The 25681-nt window shown below is 51.7% G+C and overlaps 2 protein-coding genes, 1 long non-coding RNA gene and 1 pseudogene across 3 annotated transcripts in view; 2 read left to right on the top strand and 2 right to left on the bottom strand.

Annotated features, from left to right (window-relative positions):
• The window catches only part of LOC141937094 (uncharacterized), a 786032-nt gene that overhangs the window by 640376 nt on the left and 119975 nt on the right, over positions 1-25681 (bottom strand). The gene's annotated exons all lie outside the window — the stretch shown is intronic.
• Positions 1841-4559, top strand: LOC141937068 (olfactory receptor 14A16-like; annotated as a pseudogene).
• Positions 6872-7864, bottom strand: LOC141937067 (olfactory receptor 14A16-like). The gene has a single exon (XM_074854470.1). It carries the CDS (start codon positions 7847-7849, stop codon positions 6872-6874), a length of 978 nt encoding a protein of 325 aa, XP_074710571.1. The 5' UTR covers positions 7850-7864.
• On the top strand, positions 19719-20636 carry LOC141937121 (olfactory receptor 14A16-like). Its single transcript, XM_074854556.1, has one exon. It carries the CDS (start codon positions 19719-19721, stop codon positions 20634-20636), a length of 918 nt encoding a protein of 305 aa, XP_074710657.1.

Below are 25681 nucleotides of genomic sequence, written 5' to 3'. Positions count from 1 at the left end.
ATAAGGCCAAATGCCGGGTGCCGCACTTGGGCCACAACAACCCCCAGCAGCGCTACAGGCTTGGGGAGGAGTGGCTGAAGAGCTGCCAGTCAGAGAGGGACCTGGGGGTGTTGATTGACAGCGGGCTGAACATGAGCCAGCAGTGTGCCCAGGTGGCCAAGAAGGCCAATGGCATCCTGGCTTGTATCAGCAATAGTGTGGCCAGCAGGGACAGGGAAGGGATCTTACCCCTGTACTCAGCACTGGTGAGGCTGCCCCTCGATGACTGTGTTCAGTTTTGGGCCCCTCACTACAAAAGGACAAAGAATGACTCGAGCGTGTCCAGAGAAGGGCAACAAAGCTGGTGAAGGGTCTGGAGCACATGTCATACGAGGAGTGGCTGAGGGAACTAGGGTTGTTTAGTCTGGAGAAGAGGAGGCTGAGGGGAGACCTCATCGCCCTCTACAACTACCTGAAAGGAGGTTGCAGAGAGCTGGGTATGAGCCTCTTTAACCAAGTAATAAGTGATAGGACAAGAGGGAATGGCCTCAAGTTGCGGCAGGGAAGGTTTAGACTAGATATTAGGAAGCATTTCTTCACAGAATGGGTAGTTAGGTGTTGGAATGGGCTGCCCAGGGAGGTGGTGGAGTCCCCATCCCTGGAGGTGTTCAAGAGGTGGGCTGACATAGCACTTAGGGATATGGTGTAGTTGGAATCTGTCAGCGTTAGGTTAACGGTTGGACTAGATGATCTTCAAGGTCCTTTCCAACCTGGATGATTCTGTGATTCTGTACCCCAGGGGCTCTGTGCTGGGGCAGGGACTCTACCACCTGCCAGGGTCAGCACTCAGCCTGTCCGGGGAGCTGCCCACGGTGCTGTGGGGAGAAGCTGAGGTGGGAAGGAGAGATCCCCAGCAGGGCAGGGTCCTTCTGCTGTGGAGAGGGTGCTGAGTGGGTCAGGGCTGTTCACAGCTCCAGATCTCCACTGGACATTTCCGAGGGCACTTTATAGGGGGAATTTCAAGGCAGCGATTACTCAAAATATAAGGAGCTTTCTTGATTCTGTGATTTCTGTTTCCTGCTTTTGGTGAATTTGGGAGAAGCAATTGAATAGCAGTTGTCTTTGCGCAGGGCAGCTCAGAACAAGTCGGAGGGACAGAGCAGCTCCACTCACTCTCCATTAACCTACTGGCCATCCTAATGCCTTGCAGGACTTGCTCTGTTCTCCCTGGGCACAGCAGAAATGCTGAGGGATTCTGACATCCAAGAACACTCCCCAAGTGAGATGGGGGAGCTTCAAAAAACCCAAAGCTCTCTAACTGCCTTCTGCCATCCTCGTTCTTTTGCACTGGGTGGCAGATGTTGACAGACCCTTTTGCATTACAAACGGTTACATATGACAAAGTCGAACACCAACTTTGGCTCCTGCACCTGGCGTTTACACAAACACACCGCTGCAGAGCAGGGCTCACTTCTGGGCAGCCTGCGGACAGAGGCCTTGCTCCTCATGGTCATTCATTCAGCACCAAGCAGAATTCCAGGCATGGAACTGAAGGAAATTTTCCTACAAAAGGAGAAATGGGAACGTGGGTGCAGGAAGGGACAGGGGTGTTGGGAAATGACATTGATTTTGCTCAGAACACTTTCCCCTGTTATATCCTCCTTTGACAGTCCCCCATATCCAGAGGCAGCAGATGTCCAACAGCAGCTCCATCACTGAGTTCCTCCTCCTGGCATTTGCGGAAAAACTAGAGCTGCAGCTCTTGCATTTCTGGCTCTTCCTGGGCATCTACGTGGCTGCCCTCCTGGGCAACGGCCTCATCATCAGCGCCATCGCCTGTGACCACCACCTGCACACCCCCATGTACTTCTTCCTCCTCAACCTCTCCCTCCTCGACCTGGGCTCCATCTCCACCACTCTCCCCAAAGCCATGGACAATTCCCTCTGAGACAACAGAGACATCTCCTACCAAGGGTGTGCTGCCCAGGTCTTTTTCTTTCTTTTTCTGATGGTGGGAGAGTATTTTCTTCTCACTGTCATGTCCTATGACCGCTATGTTGCCATTTGCAGACCCCTGCACTATGGGACCCTCCTGGGCAGCAGAGCTTGTGTCCACATGGCAGCAGCTGCCTGGGGCACTGGGTTTCTCTATGCTGTGCTGCACACGGCCACCACATTTTCACTACCACTCTGCCAAGGCAATGCTGTGGACCAGTTCTTCTGTGAAGTTCCCCAGATCCTCAAGTTCTCCTGCTCAGATTTAGACTACCTCAGGGAAGCTGTTCTTCTTGTTGTTTCTCTCTTTTTTTCTTTTATTTGTTTTGTTTTCATTGTGGTGTCCTATGTGCAGATCTTCAGGGCCGTGCTGAGGATTCCCTCTGAGCAGGGACGGCACAAAGCCTTTTCCACATGCCTCCCTCACCTGGCCGTGGTCTCCCTCTTTATTAGCACTGGCACGTTTGCCTACCTGAAACCCACCTCTATGTCCTCCCCATCCCTGGACCTGGTGGTTGCAGTTCTGTACTCGGTGGTGCCTCCAGCAGTGAACCCCCTCATCTACAACAGAGGAACCAGGAGCTCAAGTATGCCTTGAGGAAACTGATGTCTTGATGATTTTCAGAAGCAATAATCTGCTTGGTACATTCTGGGAATCACTCAGAATGTAACTCCTTACATCCCAAGCCCATATTTTTTTTGTTGTTTTTCTTGGTTTTGATTGTGGGTTTGGGGTTTATTTGCTTTGTTTTACTTTGCATAATGTTGTCCATAATGAAATTTCATGATTTGTGCCATTTTTAATTATGTGTCTATCCAGATTTTATGTTACCCAGAGTCTGTGTAAATAAGGAGCTGTGCCCTTTGTGTGTTTAAACAAAACAAAGAACGTTGCAGTGACTTGCCTGAAATCCTTCCCTTGAGACCTTCATTGGAGCTACAGGGGCAGTGCTTGTGTGCAGAGGTGGAGGGGAAAAGTGTCCCAGCACAGCAGCACTGCCAGGGAGAACCAGTGCTTGGTCTTTCCTGAGCTGCTTGCTCTCCATTTCCACTCTCTTCTTCTCAGCCCTTTCATTGGTATAAGGCCTGAGAGCTCTGGTATCTTGGTCACAGTCCCGCTGCATGGGAGTTCTGTTACCACAGGCAGGGACAGGCAGTGGGCACTTCTGTGAAAGACCTGGCCTCCACCACAGCATTTCCCTAAAGCAAGGTGAGCTTCTCAGGGCACTGCCTGAAGGTGTAGGTGTTGTTCCAAAGCTGCTCTCAAGAAGGTGCCCAAGAAAGTGGCCTGCAGATGAAAACACCAGTGAGCAGCTTTCCCTGAGCACCTGTTTGGGCCATCCAGGAAGGGGCCTTGGATATGGCTGTCATGTCACCTCCACCAGAGTACCTGAGGGGCAGCAGCAGCACACGGTGTGGTCGTGTCTATCCGAGAAGCTGAAAGTCCGGCAGCAGGCATGTGGCTTGGAAGATCATGGTGGGGTTACTTTTGTCTGGTCAGCTGGTGCAAGTCTTGCAGATCCCATCTGTAGAAGGGTTATCCCACTTTGCTCCTGTGATCACTTTCAGTGTTTTCTTACAAAGACAAAAATTCAAATCATCATTTCTACTGCCCCCAGCAGAGGCTGTTCACAGAGGAATTGCTTGTTGCAGTTTTAGATAAAGGTAAGGACCTGTGGTTGGCTCTGGTGCCTGTGGGAGCTTCCTGCAGACTTCTCTATTGCAATCCAGTTTATTCTGCAACCCAGGGATGTGCTCAGCACAAGACAGCCTGAAGACCAAGCTGTACATTGAGCACAGCAGAACACAGCCCTGGGTTTGCTCAGGTTTCCTCTTATATGGATCTCTAACTCCTCGATGTACAATGGTCTTCTGGTCAGGATCACTGAACCGTGTGATGGAGGTTAGGAAAAGGATGAGATCAGCTTTAGATAGCTAGAGGAAGCACTGCAATTTTAGGCCCTGGTAATCCCTGGGGACTTTGAAGACCATGGACCTCTGCTAGAAGGCCTTGGTTGAAGGGAAGGTGGAAGGTAATCCCTGACCCAACATGGTGGGAATGCTCTCCTGGGTAAGTTTTTCACAAGACAAGGCCGCACTGGTGGAAGATGTGGAGGGCAGCTTTGGCAGCAGAGCGAGTGTGGTGCTAGGGTAGAAAACCCTGAGGGAAGTGAGCAAGACAAATTGTAGCAGTGCTGAGCAGAGAGGGAGGATCACCTCCACCAACCTGCTGGCAGTGCTGAGTCAAGGGGGATGAGAACTCCCTTGTCTGGTTGCCTACACTCCTCCTAATGCAGCCCAGGATGCCGTTGTCCACCTTTGCTTCAAAGGTGTGAAGGCAGGAGAGGACAAGGCTTTGGGAGACATAATAGCAGCCTTCCCATACCTTCTTGGATATCACAAGAAATCCTCCCTGGCCCTCGTTTGGCTTCCTTTGTACCCTCATTTGGTGTTTTTGAGGTTTTCTCCATGGGGATTCCTACCTTGGTCAGCAGTTCCATTAAACCAGTACCTCCTTCTGTTATCTGCAGTGTACTCTAATTCCTGATACTATTATCTTGTCAGAGGCACCACAGATCTGGTGAGCCATCTGTACACACACATTAACCACTGGCAAAAGAGAGCTTCACTCCCAGGGGACCTTGAGAAACTTTGGGATTTGGCAATAAAAGCTTCGTTATGTTTAACAAGGAGAAGATGCCAGCCCTTCATTGGGGACAGAATAACCTCTTATATGAGGGCAGGCTGGGACCTGAACAGCCCAGGTCTGACCCTCATGAGAGGAAGGACTTGGTCATTAAGAGGGATTCCATATGAGTCAGTGGTGCATGGTAACCATGAACAAGGACAACTGCCTACAGGGCTGCATTAGGAGGAGTGTGGCAAACCAAACCAGGACGTTATCATCCCCCTTGACTCAGCACTGGTGAGGCCACCTCTAGATTGGTGTGACTGGGGGAGAGGCTCCCTGTTCTGGAGGAATGGAGAGGAAACAGAGAAGCTCCAAAGGAGATCTGTCAGGATGGGCTTTGGGGCCTTTGTGGAGAGGCTGAAGGACCTGGGCTTCTTTAGCCTGGTGAAGTGGAGGCTCAGGGCACTACAGCAGTCACCTGCACCTGCTTGAAGGAGAGTTTTCAAGGTAAGGGAGCTTTTCTTGGTAGTGGGAAGAGAAGGAAACCTCAACAAAGTGCAGCTTGGAAGGTTCAGATTGGAGTTGAGGAAAAAGAAATCTCAATCAAAGGGTGGCATTGTGGTGTAAGAGGTCACTCAGAGGGAGTCTGGATCAGCCTGTGGCTTTGTGTTTCAAGGAACAGCCAGTGAGCGTGGAGAGACATTTGTGAAGGTGTGGAAATGCCGTGATGAGAGCTAGGTAGGAAAGAAAGATGGATGTCAACAGCCTGAAGGGAAAAAGACACATGAAGGGGACAGTAGAAGTAAACCTGCAGCAGAGACGGCTGAGGGCTCTGGAAGGGCTGAAAGGCCACACAAGATGAAGGCATGGCAGTTGCCTCTGCCATGGAGGCCTAACAGGAAAAACCTTATTTTGATGCTCTGGACTATGTTTTCCTCCTCACCCCTTCTTGGACAGGCCAGGATGTGTTGTACAGTTTTCCTACACTTGGCATTCCTCACCCTCACACCCCACTGTCCCCAGGAAGAGCCCTGAGCCACGCACGAGGGACAGGATCTGCCTTCCCAGGGCCTGAGGGTCAGGGCGTGGACCTTTTGCTTCATAAAACAAACCAAGGGTTTTTGCAGCACTACAGCCACCTGCATGGTGCCTTTGCCTACCTGCAATCACAGCCTCCAATTATCTGCTCTAACGGGTCCCTGGAGAGGCTTTGTCAGTAGTGGCCCTCAGTGGGGCCAATCAGTGCTTCAAGGTACTTTGGGATTGCTTGTGACTTTGACTTCTTGAGTAGTTTGCTCAGTTTCTTCTCAGCATCTGAGGATCATGGACATGAGGCCAAATACACCATGGGGCTCATTAAAATACAGAATGTCCTAATGAGTCATTTCTCTTGCTGTAATTTTCTTCAAGTCTGCAAGACTTGTACTGCTAATTCAACTAATTTCATAGTGTAGTTGAGAATGATGATTTCAAAGTGCACCTAGTAAATATTATTCTTTTTTTTTTAAAGAGTACATTATTTTAGTTTACAATTTAGAGAAGAGGTGATAGTAGCATTCTCTGATGGATATTGTTGCAGAGTATCTCCTCAGAAGAGGACTGGACAGTCCCTTGGGGTCCAACACAGTATGGACAACCTTTGTCCTCACCTCTCCAGCCTCAGAATTTCTCTCATCAGCCCAGCCCAGCTCTCTCCAAGCTCTCCCACCTCTCCTGCCCTCTCTCCTCCTCTATCCTTAGCAAGGCCCAGTCTGGGTTGGTCCCAAGGCAGTGCCCACTGCATGGTGCTCTGGGCATTCATTCCACAGCCTCAGCCCCTCTGAAGGGCACAGCAGCTCCTTGGGGGCAGGGAGGGGTCAGCCCCAGAGATGGGAGGCAGCATGGCACAAGGAGAAGGAGGTCAGGGGCACCCTGCGTCCCCTGCTCTCCTGTCCAGCAGATCCTGAGCAGTCTGCAGCCCCTCCATGCCATCCCCTCTCCCCAGACCAGTACAAGAGCCCTGAGCTGGTACAGCCAGAAAAGTGTCTTCATTCCCCATTTATTCCTGCCATGGTAAGGATGGATGTAAGAAAAAGAAGTTGTGGGTTCTTTTATTTTTCTTAAGTACACAGAGTGCCTGGCTTCTGCTTTAGACCATGACCCTGGGTAACACAAGATGGGTAGATACTGATGTAGGAGGGGAAGAATAATGGAATTTCTTTGTAGACATCAGAAATAGAAAAAGGTATAAATAATATATAAAGAAGGAAAGACATGCTTGGACGGTCATGACATACACTGGGAGTCATTTGCAGATAAAGTTTGACAGTCTCTGGTTGCTGAAACACATCCAATCAGTTTCCTCAGGGTGTCCTTGATCTCCCTGTTTCTCAAGCTGTAGATGAGGGGGTTCACTGCTGGAGGTATCACTGAGTACAGAACTGCAACCACCAGGTTCAGAGATGGGGAGGAGAAGGAGGGTGGCTTCAGGTAGGCAAACATGACAGTGCTGATAAAAAGAGAAACCACAGCCAGGTGAGGGAGGCACATGGAAAAGGCTTTGTGCCGTCCCTGCTCAGAGGGGATCCTCAGCACGGCCCTGAAGATCTGCACATAGGACACCACAACGAAAACAAAACACCCAAGATCAAAACAGGCACTAACAATGATAAGCCCAACTTCCCTGAGGTAGTCTGAGTCTGAGCAAGAGAGCTTGAGGATCTGGGGAACTTCACAAAAGGACTGGTCCACAACATTTCCTCGGCAGAGTGGCATTAAAAATGTGTTGGTCGTGTGCAGCACAGCAGTGAGAAACCCAGTGCCCCAGGCAGCTGCTGCCATGTGGACACAAGCTCTGCTGCCCAGGAGGGTCCCATAGTGCAGGGGTTTGCAGATGGCAACGTAGCGGTCATAGGCCATGACAGTGAGAAGGAAATACTCTCCCACCATCAAGAACAGAAAGAAAAAAAGCTGTGTGGCACATCCCAAGAGGGAGATGGCCCTGTTGTCCCAGAGGGAATTGGCCATGGCTTTAGGAACAGTGGTGGAGATGGAGCCCAGGTCGAGGAGGGAGAGGTTGAGGAGGAAGAAGTACATGGGGGTGTGCAGGTGGTGGTCACAGGCGATGGCGGTGATGATGAGGCCGTTGCCCAGGAGGGCAGCCAGGTAGATGCCCAGGAAGAGCCAGAAGTGCAAGAGCTGCAGCTCTCGTTTTTCTGCGAATGCCAGGAGGAGGAACTCAGTGATGGAGCTGCTGTTGGACATCTGCTGCCTCTGGATATGGGGGACTGTCAGAGGAGGAAATAACAGTGACAATGCAGGGTAAAATTTTCTGAGCAAAATCAATGTCATTTCCCAACACCCCTGTCCCTACTGCACCTATGCTCCCATTCTTCCTTTTGTAGGAAAATTTCCTTCAGTTCCATGCCTGGAATTCTGCTTGGTGCTGAATGAATGTACTGTGAGGAGCAAGGCCTCTGCCCGCAGGCTGCCCAGAAGTGAGCCCTGCTCTGCAGCAGTGGGCTTGTATAAATGGTGGAGGCAGGAGCCAGAGCTGGTGTTCAACTTTGTCATATGTGACCGTAGTAATGCAAAAGGGCCTGTCAGCATCTGCACTCCCAGTGCTAAGGAAAGAGGATGGCAGATGGCAGTTTGAGAGCTTTGGTTTTCTGAAGCTCCCCCCATTTCACCCAGGGAGTGTTCTTGGATGTCAGAATCCCTCAGCATTTCTGCTGTACGCAGGGAAAAGTGAGCAAATCCTGCAATGCAATTGGATGGCCTGCAGCTTAATGCAGAGTGAGGGGAGCTACTCTGACCCTCCGACTTGTTCTGAGCTGTCCTGTTCAAGCATGACAAATCCATTTCAATTTCTCCCCCCAAATTCACCAAAAGCAGGAGACAGAAATCACAGAATCAAGAAAGCTCCTTATATTTTGAGTAATCGCTGCCTTGAAATTCCCCCTATAAAGTGCCCTCGGAAATGTCCTGGAGGTGATCTGGACCTGTGAGCAGCCCCGACCCACACAGCACCCTCTCCAAAGCAGAAGGACCCTGCCCTGCCAGGGGTCTCTCCTTCCCACCACAACTTCTCCCCACAGCCCCGTGGGCAGCTCCCCGGGCAGGCTGAGTGCTGACCCTGGCAGGTGACAGAGTCCCTGCCCCAGCACAGAGCCCCTGGGGTGCAGGGACCCTGCTCTGAAGGACAGCCCTGGGCACCCCTGGCTGCACCCGCGGCTGGACAGCACTGCAGCCGTCCGCAGGAGAATGCAGAGAGCATGGCCTGTCCCTCTGACAGTGCAGCAGGGAAGCCCTGCTCTGGAGCACGTCCTCCTCCTCTAGACAGGAGGGAGATTCCTGGCAGCTGTGCCGGCTTCACCAGATCCCTCCACCACCTGCAGCTGCATTGCCCTGCACCCAGAGACTTACTGTGTCAAGGGCTGGGAAGATTTCTCCTCCAGAGAGCTCTCAGCATCCTTCCACTCCTTTCTGCCTTTCCCCTCTATGTGCCTGGCTCCTCTGCCCTCGGTGCCTGCAGGCAGTGCCCTCAGCCCTGCTGCGCTTTGCTCCTGAGCTGCTCCTGGGCAGAGCTGTCTCTCTGCAGCACTGCCTACTTGCCCTGAGCTCTGTCCATCCCGGCCCAGCTCCACAGCAGAGGACCAGCCCAAGGTATTTTAATGACCCCTCGGGTGGGTTTGATGCTGAGTCCACGAACCTCAGACAGTGATAGGATGATGAAGATGCCTGTCAAGAAGTCAAAGCCAGATGCAAACTACAAAGTTCCTTGGAGTGTGAATGGGTCCCACTGAGGACCATTAGTGACAAACCCTCCCTAGAGGCTTGTTATAGCAGAAAACTCCAGGCAGAGATGACAGGTAAACAAAAGCCATGTCAAAGTGGAACAGATTCTGAATAAAACTGGAGGTGTTACATTAAGCAAAAGGGCCAAGCTCTGACCCCCAGCCTCTGGGAGGGGGAATCCCGTCCCTCACACATTGCTCAGGGCTCTTCCTGGGGCAGTGTGATGTGGGGATGGGCAATGCCAAGGGCAGGTCTATGGTCCAACAACTCCAAGGCACTCAGGTGGGGAAGGGGAGGCCATGAGACCCAGTGCTGTAAGGGGAAGGTGCTTCCTCATTGGCATCAGTGGCAGAGACAACAGCCAGAGCCAAGGGCAGAAAGAGCTCATCTCTGCTGGGGGATTTTCAGAGTTTCCTCATCCCTCTATTGTCCCCACCACAGGCTGTCCCACCGTGTCCCACGCCTGCACCTCTTTCTCTGCAGGCTGTAGATGTCCACCCGGCTACCACACCTTGCTCTCACCTGAGCATCTCCCTTCCTTTACTGAGATCTCTCCATCCTCCCTGGCTGCTCCTTGAAACACAAATCCTGGGGCTGCTCCAGTCTCCCTCTGGGTGACTTGTTACACCACAGCACTGCCCTTTGAGTGACATTTCTCTGTGTCCAGTGTGGGCCTCCCCAGCGGCACTTTGTGGCATTAGTCCTTTCTCATGCTGTATCTTACTACAAAGAAAAGCTCCATCATCTCTGAAATCACCCCTCAGTCACTCACAGGCTATTCCTATAGTGCCTGGAGCCTCCACACTGCTGGGCCAAAGAACTCCAGGTCCCTTAGAAACCCGACACAGGTCATGGGCACTAGGTCCTGAAACCCACCTTGGCAGACCTTCATTCAACACTCTCCAGGTCCTCCCTACTTCTCCAAATTGGGGACCTTTTCCTTGTAAAAGTGCAGGTGACTTGTGTTTGCCCAACTGCAGATATTCTCAATGTCCCCACGGACTGAAGCTCCATTAGTTCAACTTCTCGTGCTTATGTGCAGCTAGCTCATCTTGATTGGTTTGTCTCTCAGAAGAGAACAGCATGAGGAGTTGCAGGGCACTACAAATCCCCTCTCCTGGAGAAACTGTGGGGTCCTGAGGGTCTGGGACTGATAAGCTATGGGGCTGGACCCAGAGGGGAAGTTGCCTTTTATGGCCGAGAACAGCAGGAATGTGTGGAGCTCTGCCTGGGGATGGATGATGAGTCAGCTGAGCTGAAGGGTCATGGGCAACACTTTGGTAGGTGGATGTCTGCTACGGACACCCTGATGAGGAAGATGAAGTAGGTGGACCTTCTTCATTTAACAAGAAGAAGCCTTGGTCCCCATGGGAGACCTAAACTATCCCAATATTTGCTGAAGGGGCAATACAGCAAAGTGCAAGCCATTCACAAGGTTTTTGGAGTTAAGTGACAGTATCTTCCCAACAAGGGTGACTGAGGAGCCAGTGAGGGGAGGTGTCCTGTAGGAAAGTATACTTAGAAACAAGGAAGAGCTGGTTAGGGATGTAATAGTCAGAGGTGGAAAAGTAGAGTTGAGGCTCCTGAGAGAAGGGAAGAAAGCCAAGAGTAAGACTTCAGGAGAGGAGGATTTGGCCTGCTGAGGAACCTGCTTGGAAGAATCCCATGGGATACGATGCTGAAGAATTTCTGAAATTAAGAGACCCGTCTTAATCAAAAGAGTGGAAGAGAGTAGAGTCCACAGATATAGGCTCTGCTTACAAAATAAAAAGCTGGAGTAGATGCCAGACAAGTACAAGATTTAGAAATGGAACAAAAGGTTTTAGAAAATGACCACGAGAAAGCAGGAAGAGCAGCTCAGTTATTAGCAGAGCAGCATATATTCACCAGCAAAAGTGACAATAAATACAATGCATTCCCTGCAGTCTGGGAACTCAAGAGTAAGTCTTGGTCAAGATCCATACATTCTATGGGGAAGGCCCAGGTTCCTGTGGGCTGGCACCATGGATCCTGGTACCCTTGGCAGCAGATTCATGGGGATGACCCACAGCTGAAGAAGCCATTGAGAACCCAAGAAACTTGGCCCTGTTATTAGCAGGCACAGGAGCATCCATGAACGCTGTTGGATCCTCTAGGGTAAACTCAGGCTAAATAACTCCAGAACTAGTGACTTCAAGTGGCTGTGACAGAGCCCATCATCTTGACCCAATTTGGGAAAATGTCACTTTCAAACCAGGGAAATTCAAGGGAGTCATGTGAAAAGACCCTTAGGTCAATCCCCATTGTAAGGGAAAGGAATATTTCTTATGCTGTAGATGCAGAAGGCAATAAGCATTGGATTGTGCCTGAGAATATTCAAGGAGAATCTCATCAAGCTCATCCATGAGCTGAGGCAAACACTCTGAGCAGAGTGAAGGACAGTGAGTGCTGGCCTAACACAAAGAAAGATGTAGACCTCTGGGGTAGGAGCTGTCTGTCTTGTGCCATGACCAGTGCAGATTACACTGGAGTAAAAACCCCAGCCCAGCACCAACAGAGTGGAGGCCCATGGGCACAACTGCAGATTGATTTCGTGGGACCTCTGCCAGTGACAGCTTGAAACACCAAGTGCATCTTGGTAGTAGCAGATCCTTTGAGTAAATGGACAGAAGCCCCCTTTGCAAAACCAACATGGTGGCCACCACTGCAGATCTACTGTTGAACGCTGTTATTTCTTGCTGGGGTCTGCTCCACAGCACTGAGTCTGATCTCAGCACCGACTTTGTCACAATAATTCTGCATGAGCACTGCAAAGCCTGAACGCGACACGTCCCACCCTGTCTCTGCCAACCCATGGGGCAGGGGAGAGGGAAAGGCCAGTGAAGGGGCTGGGTTTGGCTGTTGAACGTGGGGTCAAGCAGCGATGATGAGTCAAGGGAGCGGGTGGGGAGAGATAGGCAAACGCACAACAAATTGTGATGTTGATTGTGACTCCATGACTGTTACAGGAGCCTAATTGGCCAGCAGCTGGCCCCAGCAAATTGGGGACAAGACGTTCATCACAAAACTGCTCATCCCAGCAGAGACAAGACAGGAACAGAGAGGAAGGGCAGAGGCAGGCCAAGGGGAGCTGGCTTGAATGGGGATGGTTATGAGGTCACTTCCACTGCAGCAGCCTGACTGGCCCTTAAGAGACATGCTGGCCAGCAGGCATTGTGAGGTCATCCAGTGCATCAGTGAACCCATCCAAGAGAAATTACATCCTTGGGGAGGGGAGGGTGCGAAGGAGGTTAAAGAGGTCCACGTGGGTTCTGATTCCAGAGGCACGTCTGTTATTGTGACCTGACCAAGCATTGCACACAGAAGGGTTGGCAGCACTCATGGCCACCTGTCTCAGGATGAGCCAAAAATAGGGGAAAATTCTTTTCCTTATCTCCAGGTTGAACATCCCCTGCTTCACCCAACACTCATCTTCCATCCTCTGAACATGCACCATGGTGCAGAACCTAGTTCTCTATCCTTTATGGCCTCCCCTTAGGTGCTGCCAGGCTGCACTGAGGTCCCCCTCAGCCCTCCCTTCTCCAGGCTGAACAAGCCCAGCTCCCTCAGCCTCTCCTCACACGCAAAGTGTTCCAGTCCCGGCCTATCTTGGGGGCCATTCACCAAACCCCCTCCAGCTTGTCAGCATCATTCCTGTCCTGGGGGTCTGAAATCCGGATGCAGTAACCTGGACAATGCCCTCTCTTGATCTCCTGGCCGCACTCCTGGCCATCAAGCCCTGGGGGCAGCTGGCCTCCCTTGCTGCCAGGGCACACCACTGCCTCCTGCCCAACCCACCAAGACCTTTCCCATGGGGCTTCTCCCAGCCAGACAGCCCCCAGCCTGTGCCATTGCCAGGGGGTGTCCTGCAGGGTCACACACTGCCACTTGTCCTCGCTGCACTTCCTGAGCTTCCTGCCAGTACGTGCTCTCCTGCTCGTTTAGCCCTTTCCCTGAGCACTGAGGCCTGGAGACCTTTTCAGTAAAGACTCAGGCAAGGATGGTATTGAGTCCCCCAGCCCCACCTGTGTCTGCTGCTGTTAAATCACCCTCCCTATTCAGCAGCAGCCCTGCATTTCCCTTGTTCATTCTTGCTCTCTAATGAGCCACTGAAGCTCATTTTTTTGCACTTGACTTTCCTTACCACCACCGGCTGCAGGCAAGCTTTGCCTTCCTAAAAGCAATGAAGTCAATCTCTATGAATTTCTCCTTTGTCAACTGTCCTTTCTGTCACCTCCTGGCAGCTGCATTCTGGCCACTATCAGAGCCAGCCCTGTCCCTGCACTGACCCAGCCTCCCTGCCCCACACAGGCATTATCATCAAGGGAAGACCCACATTGCAAGGAAAGGTTTCTAGGCCATTCAAAACCATGGTGAGTTGATAAAGGGAAACAAGGGTGGGCTCTTGGTATGCTGTACTCCATTACTGCAAGATATATACGTAAAGAGACACACAGACAAAATGGATCCCTCCAAAGGCTGGTCTTACACCATCCGTCAATCCAGAACCTGGTCCCGGGATCCCCTCATCCCCCTGTTCCCCCCACGCACAGACAAGCGCACACACACAGACACCCCAAAGGCTCTCTCCAGCTCAACTGAACTGTTGAGGCTGGAAGGCACTAGCTTCCACCTTCTCTGTGCTGCCTCGTCATGCTTCACTTCAGTCAGGAGCTCCTTTCTCATACCTGCCAGCCTCTTGTAACCTTTGAATGACTTCCTGCATTTCAGAGTGGACTGTTCTGCAGCTGGAAGAGATGCTTGACCATCAAACAGCTCTCTGCACCCCTCTTCTCTGCAGGGTGATATCTCATGGGATTCTTCCAGCCAAGTCCCTCAGCATGAAGCCTTGTTCCGTCCTGTCAGGAGCCTCAGCTCTACCTTCTCACCCTTGAGTGTTCCATCCCTGACCACCTTGTCCTTGTTTGTAAGGATGAAGTCCCACAGGGCACCTCATCTCACTGCCTCCTGAGTCACCCTTCTCAGGACAAGTCAACGAGCTCCAAAAGCAGCCTGTGTGGCTTGCACCTTGCTCTGTTGCCCCTTCAGCAGATATGGGGATAGTGTAAGTCTTCCATGAGTGCCAGGGCCTGCCAACGTGAGGCTTCTTCCAGTTGTCTGAAGAAGGCCTCGTGTACTTCCTCTTCCTGACCAGGAGGTCTGGAGCAGACATCCACCCACCACAGCATTGCCCATGTTGTTCTTCCCTTTCATGTTGACCCCTCAGCTCTCAGCTGACTCCTTGTCCATTCCCAGATACAGCTTCATGCATTCTCTTATCTCTAACGGACAATTTCTGCTCTAGGTCAAAACCAAGCACCAGACAACCAAGATGAGACGTTTTCTCCAGGAGGTGGTTTTGGCAACCTTTTTCCTCCAGGAGATACTTGCAGACTCTCTGGGATCTTTATTATCCAGTCCAGTCTTAGGCTTTCAAAAATACTGGGCTCCCAGGCCTCTTCTAGTCGCTTGTTGCTCAGGTTTGATGTTCACTACTGGTTACACCCACCGACATACACACCAATGTGACATGCACACACACCTGTCTCACCAGTCACTGGACCCCAAAAGAACAGCTGGAAGAGGATGTGATGTCAGCTACCTGGAGTTGTACAAAGCATTTGACACATGTAATCTTTGTCTATAAACTGGAGAGACATGGATTTGATGGATGAACCACTCAGTGATAAGGAATTAGCTGGACAGTCTTACTCAAAGAGCGGCAGTTAGCGGCTCGATGTCCAAAAGGAGAGTGCTGATGAGTGGCGTTCTTCATGGTTGGTGTTGAGACTGGCCCTGTTTAACATCTTCACTGGTGACATGGAATGTGGGATTGAGCACACCCTCAGAAAGTTCACTGACAGGGACTGGAGCATCTCCCCTATGAGGACAGGCAGAGAGAGTTGGGGTTTTTTAGCCTGGAGAAGAGAAGGCTCCAGGGAGACATTATAACAGCCTTCCAGTGCTTAAAGGGTGCCTACAGGAAAGCTGGGGAGGGACTCTTTATCAGGGAGTGTAGGGATAGGAAAAGAGGTTATGAGTTCAAATTGAAAGCAGGTAGATTTAGATTAGATATAAGGAAGAAATTTCTTACTGTGAGGGTGGTGAGAATCTGGAACAGGTTGCCCAGAGAAGTTGTGGATGCCCCCTCCCTGAAACCTCTCTAGGCAGCCTCTTTCAGTGTGTCAACACACACATAAAATATTTCTTCCTTATATCAAATCTAAATCTTTTCCCTTTCAGCTTAAAGCTGTTGCCCCTTGTTCTGGCACAAAGTCCATGGTAAAAAGTCTCACTCTGTCTTTCCTGGACTATGACCACTACATTTTTGTCTGCAAACACCTTGGAGAGTGCCCAGACATCTCCCAAGATGGGGTTGGGTGGCCTCAAGAACATGCCAAGTATACAGAAGCTGAACTCCGTGGGATCAGTGGTGTGGAGACTCTGCGTAGAACAAGACTAGCCCGAGAGTGCTTGAAGAGAGGCGTCAGAGATGGTGGAGCTATTTTTCATAGTGGAAAACATAAGAAAGCAATAATGCCACAAATTGCAGCTGAGGAAGTCCAGACTGGACACAAGGAGAATAAATATTAACTCCAAGGGCAGTGCTGTGTTGCAGTGCATCACCCAGAAGGAGTCTGGGTCGGCCTAAGGCTTTTAGAAGATTTCAAAAACAAAAAAAACAAGGTTTCAAAGACAGCCATTGAGGACAGCAAGATATCAGTAAAGGAAGGAAGATGCTCAGGTGAGAGCAAGGTGAGACAGCTGAGTGGGTGAGTACAGCCTGCAGGGAAAGAGGCACAGGTAATGCAAAACCATAGGACAGCCTGTGGCCGAGGGTTGTTGGTAAGACAGAGGGTTGTAGAAAAGCTGAAAACCCCCAAAAAAGTCACCCTCTTCCTGACTTTGGCCATGGCTGGTGTTTCTGCCCCTGATGCTTATGAGGAGGCACAGTCCCCTGCAGCACTGAGGCCTCATTGCCCCCTTGTCCCTACTCAGGAGCCTGGCAGGTGCACATCTCCATCGCCCACTGCCCCAGAAAGAGCCCTGAGGAATGTGTGAGGGACAGGATCTCCCTTTCCAGGGGCTGGGGGTCACGGCTTGGCCCTTTGCTTAATGGGGTCTGTGCTTGGCCCTTTGGCTTCATGAAACACATGCAGGTTTCCTCAGCATCAGAGCCACCTTTCCTTTGTTTTTCCCTACCTGCCATCTCTGCCTCCACATTTCTGCTCTAACTGGAGCCTGGGGAGGCTTTGTCAACAGTGTCCCTCAGTGGGACCCATTAAAGCCACAAGAAACTTTGGAGTTTGAATCTAACTTTGAGTTCCTCAGAGATTTCTTCAGCAGCTTCTCAGTGTCTGAGGTTCATGGACCTGGCAGCAAACCCACCAGAGGAGTCATTAAAATACCTTGGGATGGTCCTCTGCTGTGGAGCTAGGCCAGGCTCCTGGGATGGAGGGAGCTCAGGACAAGTGGTCAGTGCTGCAGAGAGACAGCTCTGCCCAGGAGCAGCTCCTCTGCAAAGCACAGCAGGGCTGAGGGCACTGCCTGCAGGCACCAAGGGCAGAGGAGCCAGGCACAGAGAGGGGAAAGGCAGATGGCAGTGGGAGGATGCTGAGAGCTCACTGGAGGAGAAATCTTCCCAGCCCTTGACACAGTAAGTCTCTGGGTGCAGGGCAATGCAGCTGCAGGTGGTGGAGGGATCTGGTGAAGCCGGCACAGCTGCCAGGAATCTCCCTCCTGTCTAGAGGAGGAGGACATGCTCCAGAGCAGGGTTTCCCTGCTGCACTGTCAGAGGGACAGGCCATGGCGGCTGCCTTCTCCTGCGGACGGCTGCAGGGGTGTGCAGCCATGGGTGCAGCCAGGGGTGCCCAGGGCTGTTCTTCAGAGCAGGGTCCCTGCAGCCCAGGGGCTGTGTGCTGGTGCAGGGACTCTGTCACCTGCCAGGGTCAGCACCCCGCCTGCCTGGGGAGCTGCCCACGGTGCTGTGGGGAGAAGCTGAGGTGGGGAAGGAGAGACCCCCGGCAGGGCAGGGTCCTTCTGGTGTGGAGAGGGTGCTGCATGGGTCAGGGCTGTTCACAGCTGCAGAATCCACTGGGCATTGGCAGAGACAGCATTTTAAGAGGAAGTTCAAGGCAGAGATTACTATAAAGTGAAGGAACTTTCTTGACTCTGTGTTTACAATTTCCTGCTTTTGTGGAATTTGGGGGGAGAAAAGGAAAAGGAGTTCTTGTGCTTGAAGAAGTCACTGAGACTCCTGAGCTGTAACTCTGAGTGAGCAGTAGCTCTCATAGCAGCTACCTAACGTGCCTTCAGCCACTCCCCTGCCTATGGGCAGCAGCAGCATCACCCATCAGGGTTGTTCTGACCTGCCCTTTTCTACCTGGAAACAGGAATATGTGCCCAGCCGGTGCCCTGCAAACAGGTAAGTTTCTATAGGGCCAAGATTAATGCATTGAGGTTGGGACGGGGTCTGTCCATGCTGACAGGGAAAGACCTGGCACAGGGAAACACCTTCCAGGAGGGAAAACTCCAGACAGCAGGGATATGTTCAGGGTATGAGAGGAAATGCAGACAGAAACATGGGAGGGAGAATTCAGCAATCTGCATATCATCCCCTCCAGTGCAGACCCCTTCCTCTGAGAAAGCCCACTTGCTTCCTCCTCTCCCACCCAGAAAAGCCTCTGCCCGCAAGGCAGTGGGGTCCAAGGCATGAACCTCCTCCTCTGCAGCCCAAGCTGCAGCAGAGCCGTGGTGCAGCTCTCCAGCCCCGTGCCCAGTTCCCTCTGCAGAGCACAGGGGCTGGGAGCAGCCGACCGGCAATGTTGGTGTCTGGGAGGTGGTGAGCACAGCTGGGGAAGGGTAACACTGTCCTGAGGCTGCCCCTGCCCTGGCCTCTCTCAGTCGGGCCCTCACTGTATTTAACTTATTTCTCCACTTGTCTGTGTTGTTGCTGTTGTTATTTTGTTCTTGCTGTCAGGCTCTCTGGGGATGGGAATTTCAGCTGCAGAGTCATGCAGCTCAAGATCAGTCTTGAGGGCCCTTTCACGCATCTGTGTCCATGGCAACAAGTGTCCCAGCTTTCCTCTCACCTGTGGAGATCTGGTCAATACAATCTCTGGGGCTGGGCTATAAACTAACTCTTACTTACTGAGGCACCACCATTAGGACACTTGGCTATCCCCTTGAGGTGTCCTTCCAAGCTGTGAGCTGCCCTCAAGGATGCAAACCTATCTCAGAGCACCTCTGGTTTATCTTAAAGCCCCATAGAGAAATGCAGAGATACTGCGACTGAGGAAGTGTTCTTGGGTTGGTGAAATGAGCCGTGTGTGTGTCCTGGGCTAGAAGTGGGATGCTGAGACCTTGAGAAAGAGTGAGACACTGAGTGGTCTGCAGTGGATCTCTCTGCTATTAGCAGTGCCTGGTGTCTTTTCAGAGATACATGGGAGGGCGATTGCCCTCCACCTCAGGAAGGTGCAAGCACAAGGCAGCTGGGAACAGGCTCAACCAGCTCCCTTCACTCTTCACTAAGCCACAGGGAATCCTGTTGCTTCTCCAGTCTCACAGCCATTCTCTCTGAGTGCAGCAGGATTTCTCGGGATTTCTGGTTTCAGAGAGCACTCAAACGGCATGATGGGGGATGTCAGAAAACACAGTTGCCTAAAATCCTTTCTGCCACCCATAGCCGTAGATCTGGGAGTGCGGATTCTGACAAACCCTTCTAAATGAGAAGTGATTTTATCTGACTAATTCTTAATATCAAACCTAGCCCCTCCTCCCCCTGCCACATTCCCACGTACCCACTGCAGTTGGGCAGGGCTGCCTTCTCAAGCTCCCATGGGCAGAGGGTGTGCCCATCACAGCATGAAATCACAGCATTAGCTGCAGAAAATGAAGCTCAAGTCAGGAGTCTGAATGAAGGGTTCTCCCAGAGGCAAAAAAAAGACTTGTGTGGGGGGTAGGGTCTACAAAGAAATGACACAGGTTTTGCTCAGAGAACTCTATACCCGCTTGCCACTGTTTTTTCTTCCTGTAACAGTCTGCCAGATCCTGTGGCAGCAAATGTGCAACAGCAGCTTCGTCACCAAATTTCTCCTCCTGGCATTTGCAGAGACACAACAGAGACACGTGCTCCTTACGGCACCATGGTCAGCAGCAAACAGAGCTCATAAAAGGGACCTGACAAAGGTTTCCCTGAAAGGGTCAAGGCAGCTGAGGGGTTTCCATGAGATCTGGAATAGATTTTATTCAGAGAACTCTGCCCTAACTTCTCACTGCCTTTTCCTCATTGGCAGGTCCCCATGTACAGAGGCAGCAAATGTCCAACAGCAGCTCCATCACTGAGTTCCTCCTTTTGGCATTCGCAGACAGACGGGAGCTGCAGCTCTTGCACTTCTGGCTCTCCCTGGGCATCTACCTGGCTGCCCTCCTGGGCAACGGCCTCATCATCAGCGCCATCGCCTGTGACCACCACCTGCACAGCCCCATGTACTTCTTCCTCCTCAACCTCTCCCTCCTCGACCTGGGCTCCATCTCCACCACTCTCCCCAAAGCCATGGACAATTCCCTCTGGCACACCAGGGAGATTTCTTACCAAGGATGTGCTGTGCAGCTCTTTTTCTTTTTCTTTTTCATGTCAGCAGAGCATTTTCTTCTCACTGTCATGGCCTACGACCGCTATGTTGCCATCTGCAAACCCCTGCATTACGGGACCCTCCTGGGTAGCAGAGCTTGTGTCCACATGGCAGCAGCTGCCTGGGGCAGTGGGTTTCTCGCTGCTGTGCTGCACACGGCCAACACATTTTCACTACCACTCTGCCAAGGCAATGCTGTGGACCAGTTCTTCTGTGAAATCCCCCAGATCCTCAAGCTCTCCTGCTCACACACCTACCTCAGGGAAGTTGGGCTGCTTCTTGTTAGTGCCTGTTTAGCTTTTGGATGTTTTGTTTTCATTGTGGTGTCCTATGTGCAGATCTTCAGGGCCGTGCTGAGGATTCCCTCTGAGCAGGGACGGCACAAAGCCTTTTCCACATGCCTCCCTCACCTGGCTGTGGTTTCCCTGGTTGTCAGCACTGGCACATTTGCCCACCTGAAGCCCCCCTCCTTTTCCTCCCCAACCCTGGACCTGGTGGTGTCATTTCTGTACTCAGTGGTGCCTCCAGCTGTGAACCCCCTCATCTACAGCATGAGGAACCAGGAGATCAAGGATGCCCTGAGGAAACTGATAACCAGATGACATTCTGAAGCAATAAACTGCTCATCTTCTTCATAGCAATTATAATACAACTCTGTATAAGCCCAGCCTGTCTGCTTTTTTGGTTGTTGGTGGTGCTATTTTACTTGCAATGATATTATCATACCCTTTCTAATTCACTCTCTGCTTTTCTTTTTTGACTGAGTGGCTGTGTAAATGAGGAGCCATGATCTGTGTGAGTTTTAACAAAATAAAGGGCTTGCAGTGACTTTTTTTCTTCTGAGTTCCTTCCTCTGAGAAATTTTTGAAGCTGCAGGGACAATTCCTATGTGCAGAGGTGGAGGGGAAGAGAGTCCCAGCATGGCAGCTCTGCCAGGGAGAACTTGGTCTTCCGGAGATATTCTCTTTTTACTTCCACACTCTCTTTCTCACCCCTTTGGTTTGGTGCAAGGCCTGAGTTCTCTGGCAGCTTGGTCACACTCTTGCTGCATGGCAGTCCTGTGACCGCAGGCAGGGACAGGCAATGGGCACTTCTGTGACAGTGCTGGCCTCTTTAAATGCAGTTCCATCATGAAAGAGGATCTCCTCAGGGCAGTGCCTGAAGGCTGAGTTCTTCTTCCTAACCTGATCTCAAGAACATGTCCAAGAAAGTGGCCCACAGATGAAAACACCAGTGAACAGGTGAACAGTGTGATTTGCAGGGTGGGAGCACGCAGCAGTGTCCTCGCACAGCCAGGCGTCCTGGGAGAGACTTAAAGGTCCAGGGTCTGTCCTGTGCCCGTGTTCACGGGACCCACTGGGGAAGCTCCCTGTGCTGGTTTGGCTGGGATAGAGTTAATTTTCTTCCTAGTAACTGGTATGGGGCTGTGGTTTGTTTTCCTGCTATAAACAGTGTTGATAATGCAGGGATGTTTTCATTATTGCTGAGCAGGGCTTACACAGAGTCAAGGCCTGTTCTGCTCCTCACCCCACCCCACCAGTGAGCAGGCTGGGGGTGCAGAATGATCTGGGAGGAGACAGAGCTGGGAGAGCTGACCCCAAGTGACCAAAGGGATATTCTATACCTTATGACATCATGCTCAGTTATATAAAGCTGGGGAAGAAGGATGAACATGGGGACATTCAGAGTTATGGCTTTTGTCTTCCCAAGTCACTGTTACGTGTGATGGAGCCCTGATGTTCTGGAGATGGCTGAAGCCCTACCTGCAAATGGAAAGAAGGGAATAAATGCCATGTTTTCCCTTGCTTACATGTGTGGCTTTTTCTTTACCTATTAAACTGTCTTTATCTCAACCCATGAGTTTTCTCACTTTTACACTTTTGATTCTCTCCCTCATTGCACCCAGGGGAGTGAGTGAGTGAGTGGCTGTGTGGGGCTCAGATGCTGGCTGGGGTTAAACCATAACACTGCCACAGGGCAATCATCACAGACTAGTACCTCCAACTATGATTTGCAGCACTGGCCTCTCACCCCACACGGGAGAGGTTCTTTCTCCCTCCACATAGGGACACCAAATGAGCAGGTCAGAAGTTCACATTTGCATTGTACAGAGGAGATGTAAGTGTGCATGTCATGTGTGTGAGCTGAGAGCGCACAAATACCATCAGCATGAGGAACCAGGAGATCAAGGATGCCCTGAGGAGGCTATATTAATACACTTTTTTGCAGCATTAATAAGGCACCCACCATACTAATATAACTCCCAGGAATTCAGTAAAATCCTATATTTTTTTCTACTGTTTCTTTACTTTGTAGATGTTAAACATAGTATTATTTATAATTATGTATTATTCATATAACTTCTTAGGATTTAAAAACATTTTTTTTTCTGTGTGGTTAGCCAAATGTACAGAAGGAACCAGGCTCTTTGCATAGTTAAAGAAGCCAGAATGTAACTCTTTGCCCCTAGTCACATCTCTTCACATCTGCACTGGAGATTGGTTATCAGCTCCAGGAGGCAGAAGGGATTCAGGAGCCAAGGGCCCAGCTGCCCCATGGAGGAGCAGCCCAGTGCCCCTCAGAGCTGCCCCTCACTGCCTCGGCGGGCACTGCCTCTCTGCTGCCTGTGAGCTGGGGCTGCTGCTTCCCTGGAGCCACGACCGAGGACAGCAGCAGGACATGGCCTTTTCTGTGCTGGTTTTTCCTCACTTCCACAGAGTCCTGCTGTGCCCTTGCATTTGTGTCACCCCCAAGCTCTTGTGTAGCTTTTGACAGTCCTGTTCTGTCCACAGTGACACCCCTGTGGCTGCAGGCAGGAGCAGGCCATGCGAACCACGGTGTCAGAGCTGGCCTCCGTGCAAGCACCACTATAACCAAAGGGCCTCCTCAGGGCAGGACTAGAAGGCTGGGCATCTCTTCCAAAACTGGTGTTGGTAAGACACCAAAGGAGAGCTCAAGGGGTCTCCAGGGACAGTGTGTGAGTCTGGTGGAGCAGTGAGTATCCCCTCATGAAGTAAATGACCATCCAAGGTGAAGTCTCCTGGAGGAAAAGGTGAACCTGAGGACACCATGGGCTAACGAGGGCCCTGCAATGCCAGGAGAGTCTGTGAGGAGCCAGCAGGCAAAGGGACTGGTGAATGGTTCAGGACACCCTCTTGGAAAGCCCATGGGCTGGATCTAGTGCAGCCCTCCCTTGCCTTTTGTACCACTGGAGACACCCCATGGTCCTTCCCATCCCCATCCTTGGCCCTTGAGCCATCCAGGGAAGATAGAAAGGGTCTCAGCAGCAGTGAAACCCATCTGGCTGGCTCTGCTCCCCACCCCCACCCGTGTGGCCAGTGGAGGGTCACCCCATGTCCCCAGGGCACCAGAGACCCCTTGCTCTGCAGAGCAGCACCACCAGCTTGGGGCCCTGCAAGGAGCACAGGGAGGAAGCCAGGAATGACTGGGCAGGTCAGCACAGACACAATCACGTGGGGAAAGGCTCTCTGGGGAGCAGGGATGTCACTGGAGAAGAGCAAGGGAGCATTTCTGTGCGTCTAGTGAGGAATTAATGAAAAAGAGAAACCTCTTTCTGCAGATATGTGGTCAGGACGGGCTGTTCAGTCACCTGGCCAGGATTCTTGTTCTGGCCTGGGGAGAGGGACGGGCACTGAGGGGGCACAGTCAGACTGTGGTGCCTATGTACAGGATCTCCTGGACCTGACACCAGGATTCCTGCAGTTTCACTGACCTCCATTTCCTCATGCCATGGTGAAACTTCAGCCCTGGGGTTGATGGGGAGGCTGAGACCCTTCTCTGCCCCCCAGCAGCTGCTCTGACCTTCAGAGGGGCTGGGGCTTTGGGGTGAGTGGCTAGAGCTTTGCAGCACCCTGCACCCCAGACTGGGCTCCTCTGCATGGCTAAGAAGGGACCACTTGAAGATTTACAGGGAGAAGTGGCCAGTTCTACTTTGGTGGAGGGCGGGGGGCGAATAGCCCCATACATCAGGACAGGCTGGGACCTGACCAGCTGAGCAGCAACTTTGAGGAGAAGGGCCTGAGCACTACGAGGGATGACCTACAAGCCAGGGGAGGATGAACACAATGAACAAGGGCAGCTGCCTACGGGGCTGCATTCGGAGGAGCGTGGGCCACCCAGACACCCTGAGTTACCATCCCCCTCCACTCAGCACTGGTGTGGCCCCACACAAATGGGTGTGTCCCAGGGTGTGGCTCCCCATCTTGGAGAAGTAGGGAGGACCTGGAGAGTGTTGAGTGAAGCTCTGTCAAGGTGGGGTTCGGGACCTAGTGCCCATGACCTGTGTCGGGTTTCTAAGGGACCTGGAGTTCTTTGGCCCAGCAGTGTGGAGGCTCCAGGCACTATAGGAGTAGCCTGAGTGTGACTGAGGGGTGATTTCAGAGATGATGGAGTTTTTCTTCGTAGCAAGATACATCATGAGAAAGAACTAATGGCATAAAGTGCAGCCTGGGAGGCCCAGACTGGACACAAAGAAATGTCACTCAAAGGGCAGTGCTGTGTTGTAACAAGTCACCCAGAGGGAGACTGGAGCAGCCCCAGGCTTTGTGTTTCAAGGAGCAGCCAGGGAGGACAGAGAGATATCGGTAAAGGAAGGGAGATGCTCAGGTGAGAGCAAGGTGTGGTAGCCAGGTGGACATCTCCAGCCTGCAGAGAAAGAGGTGCAGGTGTGGGACACAGTGGGACAGCCTGTGGTGGAGTAGATAGAGGGATGAAGAACATCTGAAAAGTCCACCATCCCAAAGTGGGACTTTCTCTGTCCCTTCTGGTCTCCCTCCAGGTGTCCCTGGGGCTGCAGTGGAACCTGCTATGGGACAGTCTGAAGCAATTTCTGATGTTCCTTCCCACAGCTGGGGAAAGGCACTTCTTTCCTGCAGTGGCATTTCTGCTATCAGAGATAGAATTAGGTCTAAAAATCACATTTTTTTATCTTATTACTTGGCAGAACACACAGAAACGACAGGCAGGTATCTTCTTTACCCCTGCTGAAGGAAAAGATTCAGCTGAGTCAGTTGAGGCATCTCATCCTGTGAGCTGGTAGGGCTGATGGGGGTTTCAGCCCCCTCCCATGCCTGCCACAACCCCCCAGGAGGTGGGATTCCTCTTGCCTCAGTACAGGGCTGCGTTAAACAGGCACCTGCATGTGAGTTCCTTGTCTCAGCTCCTGTGGTAACTAATGAAGATGTAGGTCAGGAGTTGGCTGTTCAGATGAAATACCTGGTGACATCTGAGGTGCCAGAGGTTGTCCAAGGCATCTACAAGACAACTACAATTGTCCCTGTTTACTGTTTTCTTGGCAGCCTATGCTGCCCTCTGACCAAATGGCGCCCTGTATCCCAGGGAGAGCTCAGGTTCTCTCTGGCTGTTCCATCAGCTGGGTTAACCAGATCTCCACTGACTAGAATGATGGATTTCATCCCCACATTGCGTAATTAAATTCTGGGCAGTTTCTCTATTTAATGTTCAAATAGATGCCAAGGCTCTCACCCCACACAGCACTGCAGACAGGATCAGGGCCTTTGTGCAAGACACTGATGGCCACCGCTGCAGCGTGGCAAGGTCTGTCCCTTCTCTCTCCAGGAGATGTAGGGCAGTCCAGGAACACAAGGCACATCACCTGGAGTCTCCA

This window comes from Strix uralensis, chromosome 37, assembly GCF_047716275.1.
Source record: "Strix uralensis isolate ZFMK-TIS-50842 chromosome 37, bStrUra1, whole genome shotgun sequence".
Lineage (NCBI taxonomy): Eukaryota > Metazoa > Chordata > Aves > Strigiformes > Strigidae > Strix > Strix uralensis.
This window is presented reverse-complemented; position numbering and strand designations above follow the sequence as displayed.

What these genes read in the sequence shown, in the direction of transcription:
- LOC141937067 (XM_074854470.1), bottom strand. Translation starts at nt 7,849, where the DNA reads ATGTCCAACAGCAGCTCCATCACTGAGTTCCTCCTCCTGGCATTCGCA.
- LOC141937121 (XM_074854556.1), top strand. Translation starts at nt 19,719, where the DNA reads ATGTCCAACAGCAGCTCCATCACTGAGTTCCTCCTTTTGGCATTCGCA.